Raw genomic sequence first — 18,526 nt, forward strand, 5'->3', positions numbered from 1 at the left:
ATAGGGTTAAGTAAGTAGGAGCCTAGGAGAAATGAACATAAGAGACATAAATCATTTCCTCTCTTTTACAAGTTTTTTCAATAGGTTTATTTTGGAAAAAAAAAAAAAAATCAAATTATTTTTTTCTTCTCAGATGCCAGGGAAGGGAAACAACCCCTGAAGTAACCATAGAGCAACTTCAGCAGAAAGGACACTTGGTAAATGAAAGAAATTATTCAAATAATTAATTCAAGTTACTTTGTCATTTAATAGATTTTAGGATAATTAGCATGTTATAGACTTGTGTACCTGAATGTGATCCACGCAAGCCTGTAAAATAAAGACTTGTAGGAAGACTCCCTTAAAGTTTCTTCAGCCCACTCCTGCTGCAGGGCAGGATCAAGTCTATGTAAGTCTTTCCGGATAGACTTTTGTCCAGCCTATTCTTGGAGCCCTCAGTGCTGGAGAACCACAGCCAGCGACCCCAGCGCCGGCACTCTCTGCTGCCGAGAATCTTCCCTCCGCCTACAGCAGATGTGCCTTCCTTCACTTTAAGCCCATTATCTCTTGAGGTCTGGTTTATCTCCTTCCTCCTCACAGCTCTAAGCAGCATGTTCACAGCCTCCCCCAGCCCCCCCAGCTCCAGCTGTTTCCTCTGTCCAGCCCTGCAGCTGCCTTCTAGGTACCCTGCAGCAGCCCCAAATACCCTCTGGAAATACCATCCAGGGTGATAGCCAGGGGGTAGATCGAAGCCTAGATCTCCTTTTTCTTTGTTTTCTCTTTGAAAAGGTGGGATGTGCAATGCCATGCCTGTACTGGAGTAACATATGGAGTTTGCAGTCTGCATCATGACCCACTGGTTGCCCTGCTGGTGCCTGGGGACCCCTGAGAACAAGCAGGGGCTGTGGGATGGGGTTTTCTTCTGCTACTGGCAGTGATGTCAAAACCAGACATGTAAGGGGTTTTAGTAAATGTGTTTGTTTATATCTGCGTAGCCTACTAAAATGACTCCAAAACATTCTCAGCTCAAAGCATGAGCTGCTCCATTTTGAGCTTAGAAAGTAATTTCTGTACCCAGGAGCTGTACTCATTCTCAGTGGAGTGGGCATAGTAACACGCTGTGCAGTGGATTATATTTATATGATTATACCCTTTAGGCAACAACCTGGTACTTAAGAAATTAATCAGTCAGAAAGACCAAGGCAGAGGGAACAGGATTCAGCGATGAGACGATTTGGTTCCAAAAGACCTGGACCAAAGTAACCAGCATTTCTTCAAGATCTGTTTGTCCTAGTAGTCAATTAAATAACACGTGTAAGAATATCTTATGCCATGTAACGGCTCTCAACAGTCTACGGAAACAGTAACCGCACACAAGGACTAGGATTTGCAGCATCGGATCCAGTTGGGTACCAGTGGGCAGGAATAGCGGTGAGATATGAGTGAGAGCCCAGACGGGCTGACCATGGCTGTTAGTGGGGAGAGATCTGCTGGTGTGGAAGAGGAGCAGGTTCCTGGGAAATATATCCAGGAAAAGGGAAAAGACAGGATGAGAAGGCAAGAAATGCATGTGGGGAAACAGCAGCAGGAAGAGGAAAGAACAAATGAGAACTGGCAAGTTGATAAAATAACAAAAGGGCTTTGTCTCATGTTAAAGGCAACTAACCACACAAATTATTTTCCCATGTAAGCAATTACTGCAGCTACCCCGGGGATGGTATGTGGTTGCTAATGGGAAGATGGGTTCTTTACATTCATAACTGGGTCTGGCAAGTGCTCCATCAATGTGTTTCCTGATGCTCTGGGCCATGTCAGGCAAGATGAGAAATTGAAACTTGATTGTGTAAATAGCAGGAATCCCTGTTTTAAAAATTGCCTGTCCATCTGTACACAGCAGTATGTCATCAGCAGTGGAACAGAAAGAACAGTGGCTTCTAAAAGGAGATGAGAGGTTTGCATTATTCCTCTTTCTCTCCTGACAGCGGCTGTTGCCAGCAGCTTGCAGCAGTCAGCAGGGTCACGTAGGCGTGAGTCAGGTAAAAATCAGACGTAAGTCTGAGGTTCCTTTTCAGCCTGATTTTCAGAAGTGCTGAGCGCAGGCAACTCCCCTTTAAGCCAACACACCATTTAGCTTAATTCTGTTTTACAGCAGCAGAGCTGGAAATATAAACCAGATATGAGAGACACTGGGGCCACATAAACTAAAATTTGGTTGGTTCTTCCTAATTGTATAGTTTGTGGCACTCTTTTTTTTTTTTTTCTATTTCTTTTGGAATACTCACTTATGATTAATAATTTGTTAGAAAATGTAGAATTAAAGTGAAAAATGTATGAGTTCTTTTTTATTGAAAATGCTCCAGCAGTACTAATCTTTTTATTAGTTTCCTTGGGGAAAATATATTCCAGTTCAGTATCAAATCACATGTATGGAGCCATAAAGTGAGGGGGATGGTTGTCATGCCACAGAGTCTGTGTCTGACAGTGCATTTCACCCCCTAGCATCAGCTTTTGGTGACAGGTTATTCTGTTGAGACAAATTTGTAAGCAGGCTGTATTAGTTAATGATCTGATTTGTCAGACTTTGTCAAGAGCCACTAAGTCATTATATCGATGAGGTCTCAGCTTGACAATCTCCTGTTGCCGCTGCTCAGCTGTCATTAGCCCTGGCTATAAATTTACCTGTCTTCCAGCTCGCTCTATTTACTGGCACAAACTTATCTCACTGCTTGAGCTGTAAGTGTTTTGACATCAGCCACTCCAAAATTAGAAACTGATGTTATGGAAAACTTAATAACATTAAAGAAATGCCAACCCCTCTTCTCTGATGTCTTGTGCTATGCTTTGTTCGTCTGAGGAATTTCTTGCGTTTCACAACCAACCGGAGGATGCGGATTCAAGATTGTGCCCCAGCAGTCATGATGCAGCTCAAGCCCCAGACTAGGACTCGATGGCATTTAGGTTACTCTCTATATACCACATCCCTGACCAATTCCTGTGTGACCTGCCTTCCCCTCGGTCTCCTTTCCAGCAGCCAGAGCTCACTGGCTTTTGCTCACCTTTGGTCTTGCTGAGGTTTGGGGTTAACTCTGTGGGGTGACAAGCACACTTGTAGCACCCAGCACAGGGTGTCCTTTGTCTCAGCTCAGGCAACTCAAGCCCTAGAGACTTGGCTGATCCTGTCTCTTTTGCTTCCCAGGAAGCATGCATTTATTCACCTAAACCCCTCTTTAAAGCTCCTTTTGTGTTTCATTCTCTCCAAAAGGCAGCATTTTGCTCCGGAGCAAGACCTGCTGGATGCTGCCCCACGGATGCTGTGCCCTGGGGTGGGGGTCCAGCCGTGCCCCCCAGGAGCCGGGGCCACCCCTCCCCAGCTGCAGCAAGAACATTTCCCTTTGCAGCACTGAGAACAGGCAGAAACAAAGAGTCCGGAGGAGGCAGGGAGGGGAGAAGGGAAGAATGAGCTAGGTTAGGGGAAATACAGCCTGGAAGAAAAGGAAAGGACCAGCTGATCTGAAAGCCCCGATAAAAGCCCGAGACAAAGGACGAAAGAGCCTGGGAGATTATCAAGGGGAAGCGGGAGGAGGAGCAGAAAGATGCAGCAGAACCTAAGTGGGAATGATGTAAAGTGCTGCAGGGAGGAGGGGAGTTTCCTACCTAAAGCAGAGCGTGGTTTATCTTACTCAGCCACCTCCATTTACAAGAATCGAGCCCCTTTCTCCCTTTTTTCTGAGAGCACCTGACAAACGAAGGAGCTGCTCCGGCGGGGAAAAGTATCCGTGACCATCCCACAGCCCTGACAGCATCAGCCCCGATTGCTCATCTGTTTCCAAGTACAACCGACTCATTTTGCTGGTGGGCAGAGAAGTCAGGGACACTCTGCGTCCAGTACCCTGCAGCGGAGGAAGCATTAGCACTGCTGTTGTTAGCCTTGTTATTTTCTTCTAATAAAAAGGTGGTCATGACTCACTCCATTAAGAAACAAAAGCAGAGCTGTAATCTACTGAAAGACAGTTGTTTGGATGCTGAGCATTAGGTGTGTAAAAGGAGGAAGGTCAGCTGCAGGTCAGGTCTGGTGATACACATACACCCTGCTGCCACTACAGGCCAAACTTCAGGTATTTCTCAGAGAGGTTATTTTCTGGGCTGGTGTGATTTGCCCCTTCTGTCAGACTAGCACACCACCGGGAGGAGTGTGCGGGGGGTGAAAGCTCTCTTTCCCACCCCTCCACATTTTGCTTTGGTTTCCTGAGAGGAAATGATGCTCTCGTGTGACTGTGCTGGGCCCCCTCCTTCCTCCCAGGAGGGAGAAACACACCAGCCTCTGCCCACAGCCCCTCTTCCCCTCCCTGTGCTGCGCTGGGACCAGTTGGCCAGCTGGGCTGTTACTGGGGGCTGAGCCCCGAGGGAGCCGGGCTGCTTCTTGGGGAGGAAGAAGCAGCTCCTGAAGCTGGGGACTGGGAGGCAGGAAGGGCAGGTTGTGTTCTGGCAGTGCCAGGGCTTTCCTATGTGAGCAGGAACAAGTCACTGCACCCCTGCCTGCGCCAGGCTCCCACTTAGTGAAAAATAAAGTGGGGGAATTGGTCTGTCCATGGGTTGATGAGAAGGTTTTCAGCATGGCTGTAGCAATGCTTCTCATGGTGGGGATCCAGTTCTGGCAGGGACCATGCTGGCACATGGGGACAGCCATCCCAGCCGCATGGTCCCAGCCATGCCCAGCTGCCTCCCAGGGTGGGTGCAGAAGAAGGGATGAAGCCAGGCTGCTGTGATGGTGGTGGCCAGGTGAAGACAACACCCACGCCAAGACGCTCTGCGAACATCTGCCCCTACCCACAATCTATTTCTATTTTTGTTCCATCTCATACCCTGACTGACTCAGAGGAGGGGTCAGGTTAGAAGGAGCCAGCTGGGGGCTGCAGTGGGGTTGAAAGAGGAAGAGGAGGAGGTGCTTCGAAACCAGTAGTTGCTATTCTTTCGATCAGCTTGAACATTTTCCTCGCAGACTCTCTTTCATGCTTCTCTGTTTCAGCTGCAGGCAATTTGAGGCAGGGATGGCACTTCCTGCCTGCTGTTGAGGTGAACATACTTTCAGGGCCCCATCAGAATAAATGACACCCTGCTCTGAGACAGCACCACTGTAATCTGCCCCGGCTGTAATCCTGCTTTGGCTGGAGCTCATCCTTCTGCCTAACTTTTTCTAGGGATTTCCAGTTCTCTTTTTTAGTCAGTTTGCAAAACTCATCTACAAGGAAAGGGCAAGTGCCAAATTTCCTGATTCCTGTGTCAAGACTTCTGGACACAGGCTCAGACTGAGGTCTGTACTGTCTCACAGGTCCTCTAGGTATAGTTTTGCAGCTTAGAAGTTTACCACAAGGAAAGGGACATAAGATCCCCCAAACAGCCATGTCAGCAGTTTTTCTGTCACAGGTAGCCCTCCCATCCACAACCCCACCTCCACAGCATTCATTAGTTCTGCAGAAATGGCACATCTTGCTTTTTCTCAGGCTGTTACTCCTTGTTTCCTCCCTTGCTGCCAGGCTGTGAACCTTGGGCCAGGTAACCACATCCCCAGGGACGTTCCCCAGGCGGTCCACACTTCTCACTCGATTACCTGCTTGCCTTGATGTAAACTGCCGCCCAGGCAGGGGACCCAGCTCTTTCCGAGGGGGTCTAGGAGGAGGCAGCTCCCATTCCCTGAGCAGCGGTGCACTCGCAGGCAGGCCTGCCTGTGCTTGGGCTTTGCTGGGGGCAAGGACATACACAATGAGAGTGGGAATGAGGGGAACTGAAAGCACCTTTGCAACCTGGTGTGAGAAGCCTGTCCAGTGCTACCCTTCCTCCCCTCTCTCCACCCCCTTCCCTCCCCCGGCACGCTTCCCGGTTTTGACTGGGGGGAGAGTGGTGATGCTGGGATGAGCCTCAGGCCGATGACTGAAGAATTTTTGCGGCATTTTTCAGCTTCCTCTGCCTCCGAGCCTGACTAACGCTGCCTGCGCGGCCGCAGCCCCCGCCTGATGCCGGGGAAGGAGGGAGGGGATCCCCGCCAGGGGGCGGTGCGCCGGGCGGCGCTGGGCGGGGGATGCCCATGTTTGGAAGGCGGGAGCGTCACTCCCCTTATATGGGCAGTGTCGTCAGGGCCCAGCCTCCCATTCATATAAATGCCCAGTGGCGGCAGCCGGGATTCCCTGCCCGGGCTCGGCGCGGTACCGCGGTGTCTCCGCCTGTCCCTCCTGCCGCCGCTGGCCGAGGCGCTGCGGCTCCCGCGCCAGCACCGGGACTCACCAGCGCGCACCGTCCTTTTCCGCTCTCCCCGCTCCTGCCCCGGCTGCGGCGGGGCGCGACCCGCGGAGGCATGAAAGTCACATCCCTCGACTGCCGCCAGCTGAGGAAGCTCCTGCGGAAGGAGCCCTCCCGCTGCCTGGTGCTGGACTGCCGGCCGTACCTGTCCTACTCGGCCTCCTGCCTCCGCGGCTCGCTCAACGTCAACCTCAACTCGGTGGTGATGCGGCGGGCCCGCGGCGGGGCCGTGCCGCTCCACTTCGTGGTGCCCGACGCGGCGGCCCGAGCCCGGCTGCTGCTGGGCGGCGGCGAGGGACCGGCGGCGCCCGGCCGCCTGGCAGCCGTGGTGGTGCTGGACCAGGGCACGGGGCACTGGCAGAAGCTGAAGAAGGACAGCACGGCCCAGATCGTCCTCAACGCTCTGCTCTCCAGCCTGCCGGAGGCCGGGGCCAGGGTCTGCTTTCTGAAAGGTGAGAGGGGCGGCGGGGAAAGCGGGGGGCGGGGGCTGGGGGCAGCGGCGTGGATTGACCCTCGAAACCTGTCCGGGTAACGGCGGCCCCGCCGTACTCCGGTCCCCTCTCCTGCACCGCCACCGTCCTACAGTTAACCTGATTGTTGGTGCAGGGCAAGGAGGTAACGCCGGGATTTCGTTTCTTTTCCACCCACTAGAAGTAAATCCCGGATAGACTCTGAGGGCTGAGCTCAAATGCCTTTCCGCTCACCCCCGCCGCGCGTTTGAGGCTCATGAAAAGCGAACAATATATAGGGAAGAAGAAAAATATTCGAACATTATCAGGAGGGGAGGGGGGCGAGAGGAATTGGGGCTGCGTGAAAAATAAACTCAGCCCCGCAGAAGCGAGGAGCGCTCCTTGTTCTCAGCCCGGTGACACGGGGCGACTCGTATTGGGCGCCCGAACCCGAGGGATCGGTGCCCGCTCCTCCACCCAGGGCAGGGAGGTTTATCTCTCCATCGGGCAGATCGAGGCTGGAGGGGGAAACCCATAGCGGAAACTCGGGCGCTTCTTGGGGGACATAAATACCTTCTCCCCCACGTCTATTATAGCCCTTTGATTGCGGTTCTCTGTTTTCCTTTCGAGTAACCCGAGGATAATAAAACGATTAAAAAAAAAAAAAAAAAACAAACAAACAAAACAGCCCGCCCTTTCTCTGTCCTCCCATCCCTGCTTCCCCTCCATTTCTCCCGGTAGCGCCTTTGTCCTTTCGCCCTCTCTGTTTTCTCAGCCCCGCTCTCTCCGGGACTGCCCGGCCGGGGCCGCTCCCGCCCGCAGCACCGCACACCCGGCTGCTGGGGCCGCGGGGCCCCCGGAGCGGGTCCACACCGAAGCAGGAGTTCTCAGACACACCCCTCACCATAACCTGAGGCCATGGGGAGGACATAAACGGAGGAGAAAACCAGGCGAGGTTTCTTGAATGAACTGCCCCTGCCTCCTCAAGAGCCAGGGTTAATTCACTTTTGTTAAGTCTTTCATCGCAGTAGTTTTTGTCCTGATGTGCCCACTTTGTACCTCCTATTACAATCGGTGCCTGGAGGGCTTCTTGCCGAGCAGAGGCACCTCCAGCCTGGGTATTGCCTGCTACCAAGGCGGGGGGAGATTTCCAGGGTGGTTTGCCACCACCCTGGCTCTGTCCGGTCACTGCCAGCCTGCCCTGGGCTCTGATGGTCACCCCAAAACGACCAATTCTACTGCTGCAGGGCAGAGATATGCACAAGGACAGCACGGCCCAGATATTGCACTGTATTGGGCCTGGCAAAGAAAGATATTGCACTGTACTGGGCCTGGCAAATCCTTGGGGACCCAATTAAAGCAGGGATAAAGAAACATCTCCAGGGTCACGCTGGGAAAACTGTGGCAAAGCAGGGTCTGTGCTAAGCTCTGCTGACTCCCAGCTTGCTTGTGTAGCCACAAAATCGTCCTTACCTCCTCATGTACCAGCCCCACACTTTGAAGTGGTGACTGTGGCTGTGGGCAGTTTATCTGGGGTGGGGTTTCAATGGAGGCTCTGCTTTCTACCTTGTGCATATTGTGAAGTTTCTTATCTGGAAACCTGTTGATTTGAGGCTAAAAAGATTCCCCTTTGGTGGATGAGAAAGTTCCCTCCTTTTCCTGCTGCTCTTCCCATTTGCTTTGCTGGGAGTGCTCTGGGATCAGGCCTGTGAAGTCCACTGCTCCATTTCAGATCTGGTGTGGCCTGAGGAGCCAGTGACTCACTGGGCAGCGCTGGTGATTCACTGGGGCCACAGACCCCCCCAGGAAGCTGATGTGGTCTGGGGGAAGATCTCTGTGACAGTGGGGGTATAAATCACCCTGAAGCACTGGGCACTGATCAGAATAAAGAGTCCTTTTGGGGTCTGTAACACCAAACTTGCAAATTATGGGCTGCGAAACTACCAGAAAAAAAAAAATTCCTTGAGGTTTCCCCCTTATATTCACATTTTTCCTAGGTGTGTGGGAACTGAGAGGAGGTGCTGGCTACTTAGAAGGTTAACAAGGTCTTGGTCTTGTCTTGGAAGTCTCGGTGATGAGATATCAGTAGGTCATCCTCATCAGGTCAAGCATCCTGGGGACCTGGCCCCGGGCAGGGAGGCTAGTGCAGAGCAGTTGCACACCAAATTGTATGCAGGCCGTGTTCCTTCCTCTGCTTTCTGGCTTCTAGGGGCTGAGTATGTCACATCTTTCATCTGTGTAGGTGCAGTTTCATTCTGGGTGAGCTCAGCCCCAGCAGGGTGAAAGCAGTTGTGTGGCAGAGGAAGAGCTTGCAGAACGATAAAATAACGGATCCTCCCTTGGTGCTGACAATGATTCTATTATTTATTGATTAAAACCGAAGTGCAGCCCAGCTTTCTGTGATGAGCAATCTAGTATTTGCAGAAATGACCTCAGGGAAGTTAGGTTGAGTGGGGAGGGGGAAGAGGACATTGCTGGAGGATGGGATGAGAAGATGACTCACCGTAAGAATGGCCTGCAAATATCCTGATCCCCAAGGCTTGTAATTAACCATTCACCAGCTGTGTGCGTTAGGTGCCCCAGAGACATGAGACATGCATGTCTGTTCAAACACGCACACTGATTTGGCTCAGGCAGATTTCTGTGTTCATTCAGAAGTAAAAAACACAGCACAGGGCACAAATAGGGATAATGGCTATTTATATAAACTGGATATATATTTCCTATATGATGGCTGGGGAGCAGGGAGAGATAAGGTCAGCTATGCAAAACAAGAGGATTTAAAAGGCCACCCCATGAAGGGCAGTTGGAGATCTGGAGAGCATAGGAACCTGGAGAACTGCTTGTGTTTGTTGGCTTTTCACACTGCAAGTTGATCATTTTATCAACCCAGTTGTTGTGGATATCATTTTTATCACCCCCGTCATGGTCTCCATGGTCACTTGGCTGCTTGACCCACTCCCTCGCGCTGTGAACTCTGGGGTGAGCCGACTGAATGAGGCTCGGGAGTAGGAGGAAAGGTGCAGGTGCTGAGTGCCAGCTGACTGCAAAGTCACCCTCCTGCCCTCCGTCATGGAAAACAGAGTTTCATCATGTTCAGTGGGCTTTGGATTGTGCCAGCCACTTGTAACACGAGGACCCCACAGCAGGAGTGAGTGGGCGACAGCAGCACGTCACGAATTTGAGCACACATCTGCTCAAACATTGCAAACCAATGAGACACCCGCGTTAGGGGGCTGAAATGTCAGAGGTAGCTGTACCGGGCTGCCCTGGCAGTGTGGGTGGTGGGGTGTGCGGCTGCTCAGATCTTCAGCACTTCCTTTTGTTTTGAAACCCTTCCTTGCACTGGGGCACCCACATCGACACTGCTTATCAGGGCGAAACAGTTGCAGATGAATGAATCACAGAGGGTTTGCTTTCTGAGCCTTGTTTACTTGAGGGCCACACTCTGAAGGATTATTCAAGAGCTTTTGCTGTTCATTTCTGTTCTGAAAAAGCACAGGTGGTAGACACTTGGCACACCACTGTTTCCAGGCTGCTCCTGCTACCTGACTTGTTCATGTTAATTTTGGAGATTGTGTGCTTCGATGCAGCATATTCCTAGACTGGAAATAGGCAACGATTTAGCTGACAACAAACTTTGAGTAACGATGTAATAATAGGATTAATTCCTTTTCATTAGCAGTGCATTGAATGAAACGAATGCAGTACTTAACCATCCAGAATAGCTCATGTGGGGCTATTCAGTTGTCAAATGCTGTCACAGGATTTCATTAAGTTTTATAGCTGTTATTTAATAGATTGGTTTCAGTGGGGCTGTCTTCATTACTTCGCTGTCTTGTGCATTGTGGTGATAATTGACACAGTCACAACCATTCCCCTCTTGTGCTTGTGTCCATTCAAAAATGCAAATAAAATATTTCTTATGTTGTCACAGTAATAACAGATTTAGAGAGGATGACTATTGAGTAGAAAATCTCCATCTCAACTGCTGGAAATATTGCTCACCTATAAAACCTGGGGGAGGGAGTTTAGTCCCTGCTGTACTGGAGTTAATGGTTGCTAGACTCAACAGAATTATGTTCGCTAACAGTTTTAATCTGGATCCAGTGGCTGTTGGTGAGTTAATAATTGTCAGTACTATCAGACATTTTTCTTTAGCAGGTCCAAGCCTTCTAAACAAACCTTTTTCCCCATGGGAGCATTATCCCTCATTAACCCCCTGGGGCCCATTGCTGTGCAGCACTATTCCACTGCATTGCAAGTGCCAGAGCTTCATTTCTCCTCCACTTTAATTAAACCAGTTTTTGGAAGCCAAACCATTCATGTCTTTTTTTTTTTTTTTTTTTCTCCCTTCCCTAGGGGGATATGAAACCTTTAACTCGCAATATCCTGAGTGCTGTGTGGATGGAAAACTCATTTCCCCGGAGAGAACAGAGGCCGAGAGGAACCTCTCCAGCCACTGTGAGAAGCAGAGTGCCAACCACAAACCCGCTTATGACCAGGTGTGTGTCACAGCTGTGGTGGGTCACCTTCCCCTTGCGTCTTGTCCCTCCTGCCACCAGGCTCAGGTGGAGGCTGGCAGGGTGCTGGGGAGGGGCCCTGGTGCTGGCACAGGCTGTCAGTACATTGTCACAGTCCAGGCTGGCAGCCCATGTGTTGAATAAGATGCCCTGTGTTTGCTGTTGGCCAGCAGCGCCTGTGCCCCTGCTTCATAATTCGGCAGTAGAAGGAGGAAAAAAACCTGTCTAGCCCCAAATCTGTATTTGTGACTTGTCCTTATCACACAGCCAGGCAGCATGAGCTGTGAGCAGCTCGTGCCTCCCCAAGAGACTTAAAATGGGCAAGGGAGGGTCTGCCGTAAGTGTCCTTTTTCTGGCAGATGTGCTTTGCCCATGCGTCCTCCGGCACCCCAGGAGGGCTCTGGCACTGGCGGAGGGAGGCTGGGGCCATGGGGCTGCTTTTGAAAAGAGGCAGCAGCTCTGGAGAGTTGCCCTCGGCTGGGGGGGAGTGGGGTTTCCACAGGGGAAGTCATCACACCCCCTTGCCTGCCCAGCCTGGGGAACACGTGTGCTCTGAGCTGTCACCTGCGGTTGGGCTGCTTCCGCCACGACACCTGTTTCCTGGCACTGGGGGAGCCCCAGGCAATGCCCCTCTGCTCCCCGGGGACCTCCCACACCAGGGGTACCTCTGTCCCCAGGCTCTATCCTGCCACCTCTGTGGTCCCGACTGTCCCCTGTGCGTGAGACCTGCAGGCAGCTCGGGGGGTGGAAAGCTGGTTTCTTACAGCTGGGGGCTGGCAGCAGCTCTTGTGCATCATGGAAAGTTACCTGCAATCTCCGAAACCCTTGTGTCAGGCGGTGGCTTTTTTTCTTTCGCGGTCTCGTCACCCAGGCTTTGCTTGCGCTGAGGAAGGAGGAACCGAGATGACATCTCAGGGCGGGTGACGCAGCGGGTGCTGTGTCTCAGGGAGGTGCAGGGGGACAAGGAGCCCTGCTCCAATTTTTTTTTTTTTTTTTTTAACTTTCCTTCAACTTTAGAGGTGCGAGTGGAGGGGCTGAGTCCTGGACTGAGCTAGAGCAGCCTTTTTCTCCATCCTCCTCTTCCTCCCTGCTCAGACATGGCTCCCCACCTTGCCTGTATTTTGGTAAAGCCTCAGAGGGAACGGGCCTCACATATGAAAGCGCTTTGGGGCCGTCCTGAGGGGCAGCGCTTTAAAGAAAGCCAGAAACATCCTGCATGCGAGTGGGCTGGATCTCACTTTGTACCTCACAGATGTGGACAAGAAAATGAAAACCTTTTTCCTGCGTGGGCTTTGATACCACAGTGATTCACTGGTCAGCAGCACTGGGATCCAAAAATGCCAGCGAGGGAGGGAGAGGGTGCCCACGCAGGCTCCCTTGCTGCTCTCTCGGGTATCAGAAATCAAATACCCTTGAAAAGGAATTACATGCTTCTGCTCCTTCTCTTCCAGGGTGGTCCAGTTGAAATCCTGCCTTTTCTCTACCTTGGTAGTGCCTATCACGCTTCCAAGTGTGAGTTTCTCGCCAACCTGCACATCACGGCCCTGCTGAACGTCTCCAGGAAAAGCTCAGAGTCCTTCAAAGACCAGTACTGCTACAAGTGGATCCCGGTGGAGGACAGTCACACGGCAGACATCAGCTCACACTTCCAGGAAGCCATCGACTTCATTGGTAGGTCCAAATGAACACATTTTCAGATCTTTATGTATTTTAAATCAATTTAATTTAAATTTATTTAATTCAAGATACATGAAGATCCGGAAATTCGCTAATTGTTAAATTGATTTAATATAGAATACATACTGGTGGGAAGGACACATTATTTTCTGTATGCTCCCAGATGTGACAGCAAAAGTATGAGCTCCTTCCCTTCCCCAGCATCTCTCCTGGCAGAGGGATTTCAGCAAGGAAGGAATGAAGAGGGAAATTCAGAGCAAGGTCTTTGTCCTTCTTTCCATGCTGGGAGGCTGAGTGAGAAAAATGCCTCCTCTTGCCTCATGTGCTCAAGCAGTCAAGTGAGCTGGTTTCTTTTCAAAGCAAGTATAAGCTTAACTTCAGCATGACAGGGAACAAAGAAGTATGGTTGAGTAACACTAAAGTCTATTGATTTTTTTTGTAGAGGAAAAAAACATATTGGTTCCTTGCACTTGCATGCCAGACCCTGTAAAAGCCAGGTGAAGCAGAGTCAGCTTGTTGCTTTGCTGTGCTGAGATATTCCAGAGCCAGGGTCTTAGAAATCCAGTGTCTCCCCTTCTCTCAAGAACTCTTTCCATTTCTGCTTTTGATCATGTTAGTATCTCACCCTTTAATCAGACACCCCAATGCAAAAAAAAAAAAAAAAAAAAGAAAACTTCAAGCCATCTCCTCCCAAATCTTCCCACGCCAGGCTGGGCCAGTGAGCGGCACACTGGCCATGCCAGTTAGCACAAGGAAGAGGCTCATGGTGGTTTGGTGGGGTGGAACAGCCTAAGCCCAGGTGGAGATGGTGTTGAAATTGGTGCTGTTGCTCTCCAGGAACACTTGAGAGAGAAACAGAACAAAACCCCAGTTACAGACTTGCTGGACTCATTGCTCGGCTGAGTTTGAGTCCTTTGACAGTGCAGGCAGAATTCCAAACACCTGATCTGAGGGTGCCCTCCGAGCCCTTCCTGGTAAGGGAACTCTCACATCTTTCAGGGAAATGCTAATCCACAACACCTCTCTGTCCCATCCCAAACCCCTTCTGATAGTTGTTGAGTCACTTGGAAATTTCCCAGATTTTGAGGATGACTTTAGTTTTCACTTTCTTTTAAAACTGGGCATGTGGTGTAGATGCTGTGTATGACTCAAATCCATGTCTTCTTTATTTTGTGCAGTAGTTAAATATAACTGGTTGTGGTGGCACCAGTCCCCTGGCAGACAATTGAAGACAGGCAAATGATAACTTGCTCAGCTCTGTGTTGTTTCAGTGCCATGCACTGAGCACTACATTCAGCACAGTTCTCCATAAATTGGAGCTTGAACATATTGCTCAAGGCAATAGAGCAGAGAACATCTATTTTTGAACTGTATTTTTGTGTGGAAAGGGCTTATTTTAAGCACACTCTCTTTAATCTAATAACAATCATTGTGTTGTGTGAGTAACCACAGTGGCTCCTGTTGAGTAAAAAGGGTGCTTTGCATAAGCCTTTTATATCCTGACTTAAGTCCAAACATCCTTTAACCAGGCTGTAATTAGCAACTGCCTACCAGCCCTCCTGTGCTTTGTGGTGAGCCCCAGGGAGTGAGCTCAGCCTCTCCACCCAAGGGTACCCACCAAGGGCTCAGCTCCTGGCACCACCACTTGCTGTGAACCAGCCGAGCAGGGAGTTGGGTTTGGACTTTAATGGAAAGTCCTGTTTTCCTAGCAAAGCTGATGAGAGGAAGGCAGCCCAGCTGTTCTCTCTTTTGAAAGACCTGATGGTGGGAGTGCTGGCAAGGCTGGGCTTGGGTCAGTTCTTTGAGCCATAGGCAGAGAAATGTAGTTACAGCAAACCTGAGCATTGCCCAGATAGCTGATCTCTATCTTGCAATGCTCTGCAAAGTGAGTGGTTCCACAAGAGGAGGAGACAGGGGAAGGACTTTCCTAAAAAAAAAAAAATGCAGAAAGAAGCTAATCAGGATACACAAATCCTGAAACCACATGTTATCTGCAGATCAGCTCCACCTCAGACTGGCTTTTGTCCCCCTTTTCTTTTTAATCTCCATGTTACTCTTAGTACCCAACAGAAGAGCAAGCCTTTCCTTGTTAGTGGACTGGCTGTGTGCCATATTCCACCTCCAGTACTGGGTGTGTGTCACAGTGTCTTCTCCATCCCCAACAACAACTGATGTCTGGAATTACTTTTTTTCCCCTAGATTATGTCAGACGAACTGGGGGAAAAATCCTGGTGCACTGTGAAGCAGGGATTTCACGCTCTCCCACCATCTGCATGGCGTATCTCATGAAGACGAAGAAGCTCTGCTTGGAGGAAGCCTTCGATTATATCAAGCAGCGCCGGAGCCTGATCTCGCCAAACTTTGGTTTCATGGGCCAGTTGCTACAGTACGAGTCAGAGATCTTGTCTTCCACTCCCAGCCCTCCTGTCACCTCGTGCAAAAGAGAAGCTGCATCTTTTTTTGCAGAAGAACTGACATTAGGCAAAAACTTTGAAGGCTCGTGTTTTGCCTTTCCTACCTCAGTGTTGAGTTCTGTGCCCATCCACTCTCCTGTCCACCCACTGAAACTCAGCCCAATGACGGCATCTTCGTCCTGCTGAACATCCCAGGGAGACCAGAGCTGGTGAGGTCCTCTGATCCAAACTGTGACCCCAACAAGAACATTTCATGAACGTGCAATAGAGAAACCTCATCAACTTAGTCTGAGATGGAGTGGTGGTTGTGGGTCATACTTCCCGTATGCTGTGACTGTAAGATGCAAGTGCTCTAAGTGTGGCAGGTTTTCTGAATTTTAGTGTCTTTTTTTTTTTAAAGTGCTTTTTTAGGTTTTTAACCACAGAGTGTGTACCCACTACTGTATTTCCAGATTCCTGGGGAACAATGAGAAATCCATTTAGTATGTTCTCAGTTCCCATCTGCTTCCCTTCTTATTTTTTTAAAGACCCTTATTTAAGGTTTCAAGCAATAAACAGCAGCAGTGGGGAAGAAAGCAAAAGAAAAAGCACCATCTTTGCGACTGCAGAGGTGGTGGGAGTGAATATTCATTCTGCTTTTTCTCTGGCTTTCCTCCTCCCCTCTCCTGTGTCACACTTTCAGGGAGCGAAGGGCTGGGGTGGTGGGAGGAAGCTCCTTTCCCAGGACACCATTGCACAACCAGGTGAAAATCCCCTCCCCTGCTCCAGCCTCTGAAGTGTCAGGTATTGACCACAGCGTAACTGGATACCAAACCAGCCCGTGGATCCATTCAGGTGTGGCATTTCCTGTACGTCTGCATTTGCCTTTGTACTGGATGTGCTTTTAACTAAAGCAGGGAACTTAACTGAAGCTATCAGGCTACCCTGCTGAGCTATTATCCTCCCATCTGTTGTATAAGAACAGCCCTAGAATACTTGAATGTCCTCATACCAGTTACTTTCCATCAGATGATACTGTAACTGCTGGATTTTACACCAAAAAAATAAAACCCTGACAAGCTCAGCTCTAAGCCACCTCTTCCTCCATCCCTTCCCAAGTGTTCCCGATCTGTGATCTGTATTGTTTGTGGTCAAGTGGTCTTGTTCAGTGTTATGTGACTTGCTTAGTGTGTGTGGTCCCACCTTCCAGCTAGCCTTCCTCCGTGAAAACTGCTCACGTTGGTTTCTGTGTCTGCAGGGAGTTCAGAACAAGCAGTTCACTTTGTCTTGTTGACCTTTTTATTTTTTTAAATATGTAATATGTATGGGAAATGGCAATAATTTCCAGAAGATCTTGTGAATGTGAAAAAACCTGCAATGGTTTTTATGGAGTGTAAAAAAAAAAATAATAATAAAGAGGAAAAAAAAAAGCCAGGAAACCAAAGCTGTTTGTTGTACTCAGAGTGAGCTGCTGAAGTGCTTTTGCAGAGCTTGGTGGCAGAAGAGGTCCCCTGGCCCAAAAGTGATGTACGGAGAGAGAAGAGGAGGGTAAGCACCCCTGGGCGCTGTGCTCAAAGCCTCCAAGGTGCATCTCTACAAAGGGGAGAAGGTGAGGGGGAGGATTGTTTTAAACAGCACGACATGAGTCACGGTGGCGTCACTTCCCAGCAGTCAGGCAGGCACTTCTGTTTTGATTCATGCATGTTTTATATAAGATTTACCATCTTGCTGAAGATGAAAATCTGAAGTAGACACAGCCCCCACTTCCTTCCCAAGCACTTGCCATGGGATGTTGCATGCCCTGTGCCACAGGCCACCCACGAGCGTCACACCAGGGACCAGGGCATGTGGGTAATGCTCATCTTTTCCCTTTTTTCAAATGAAAAAAATTAATTTGAGGTGGCAGCATCGCTGAGCCATTCAATACCCCTTTTCAGCTGGGAGTTTTTAAGCTCTTACTGGCTCATCACTGCAATACATTTTAATTTGCATTTCCAAGTTATCAAGTTGAAAAACTTATGGTAGATGTCTGGGTGAGTTACAAAGCATTTCTGCCCTCTGGGGTTCATCCAATTGTAACATCCTCCCCGTGGGAAGCAAATCTCACAGGTGAGAAGCTGTCATTGGAGACAGGCTTTGAATTTTCTCCCTGTGTCGGGGGGCATGGCAGCAGCCCTGCCTGGGCTCTGGGAAACCTGAACACAGGAGCCAGCAGCTGGGGAGGTGAGGCAGGTGATCCAGTAAGAGCCGATCAATTAATTTTCTGAAAGATCTGATTGCTCCCCTTGGGGAGCCCTGGAGAGTGCTCTCTGTTTCTCAGCTCTCACAGCAGAAAGGCTGCTAGGCTTAGCAAGAGTGGCCGTGTACTGACCACAGAGACCTGCAACCTTGACAGAAACAGAGCAGCCAACAGCTTTATTAAACAGCATAAAACATCTTCTGGGGGAATGACCAGCTTTGTTTCTCAAGGATGAGGAGGCTGAAACCTCTGCAGAGCTGATGTTTGCCATGAGAACCTGCAGAGCACAAGGCAGCGGGCTGAAGGGGTTAACAGAGGGACTGCTGGCCTTGGCAGGTTTGACCACAGCAGCTGGAAAGGATCACAGGCCAGGCGGAGGACCAGGTATTTAGCAGGGAGAGAAGGCAGCTGTTCTGGTTATGGAGAGGGACTCTGATCCTGGCCTTTAGCACAGTGTGTTGGTGGATAGTGTTGGCAGAGGGAGACGCTGGGCTGGGATGCAGCAAGGATGGAGGATCAGAGCTCTGTGGGAGCCTGAAGGGGGGTTGTAATTCATGACTGGGCACAGGAGCCTGAGGCTTGTTCTCCTGCCCAGGGCATGGTTCCCTTTGCTTGGCTGGTCCCAACCCATGTCTCCTCCCTGCAGGAGGACACCCCGACATCCAGGGCACTGGGATGTAAATGCTGCCTCCCAGAGGGACATGCTCTTGTGCCTGTTCATGCTTTGCTGTTCTAGTGCTAATGTAAGATTTCTGACCCCTGCTCAGCTCTTCCCTTGGCCAGTTTGGCAGATCTCACCTCTCTGAGAGGACATCACAGCCATCTGACCCATCTGACTGCAGGGCTCTGGAGTGAGAGTATGTGCTCTTGTCCCTCCATGCCCATGTAGCTCCAACGGGCAGGGTGGAACTGAGGACCCAAGCACCAATGTGTGAAGGTGAGTGTGACAAATCAGGATGGCACCTAACTGGG

The 18,526-nt window shown here is 50.2% G+C and overlaps 1 protein-coding gene across 1 annotated transcript; it reads left to right on the top strand.

The window, feature by feature from the left end:
* Nucleotides 1-6,172: 6,172 nt before the first annotated feature.
* Nucleotides 6,173-17,582, top strand: DUSP5 (dual specificity phosphatase 5). The gene is made up of 4 exons (XM_082052453.1): nucleotides 6,173-6,725; nucleotides 11,085-11,227; nucleotides 12,697-12,916; nucleotides 15,122-17,582. The coding sequence occupies exons 1-4, from the start codon at nucleotides 6,329-6,331 to the stop codon at nucleotides 15,520-15,522; spliced, it is 1,161 nt and encodes a 386-aa protein (XP_081908579.1). The 5' UTR covers nucleotides 6,173-6,328; the 3' UTR covers nucleotides 15,523-17,582.
* The last annotated feature ends 944 nt before the right edge of the window (nucleotides 17,583-18,526 follow it).

This window comes from Streptopelia decaocto (genome assembly GCF_964273445.1).
Source record: "Streptopelia decaocto genome assembly, chromosome: 5".
NCBI lineage: Eukaryota > Metazoa > Chordata > Aves > Columbiformes > Columbidae > Streptopelia > Streptopelia decaocto.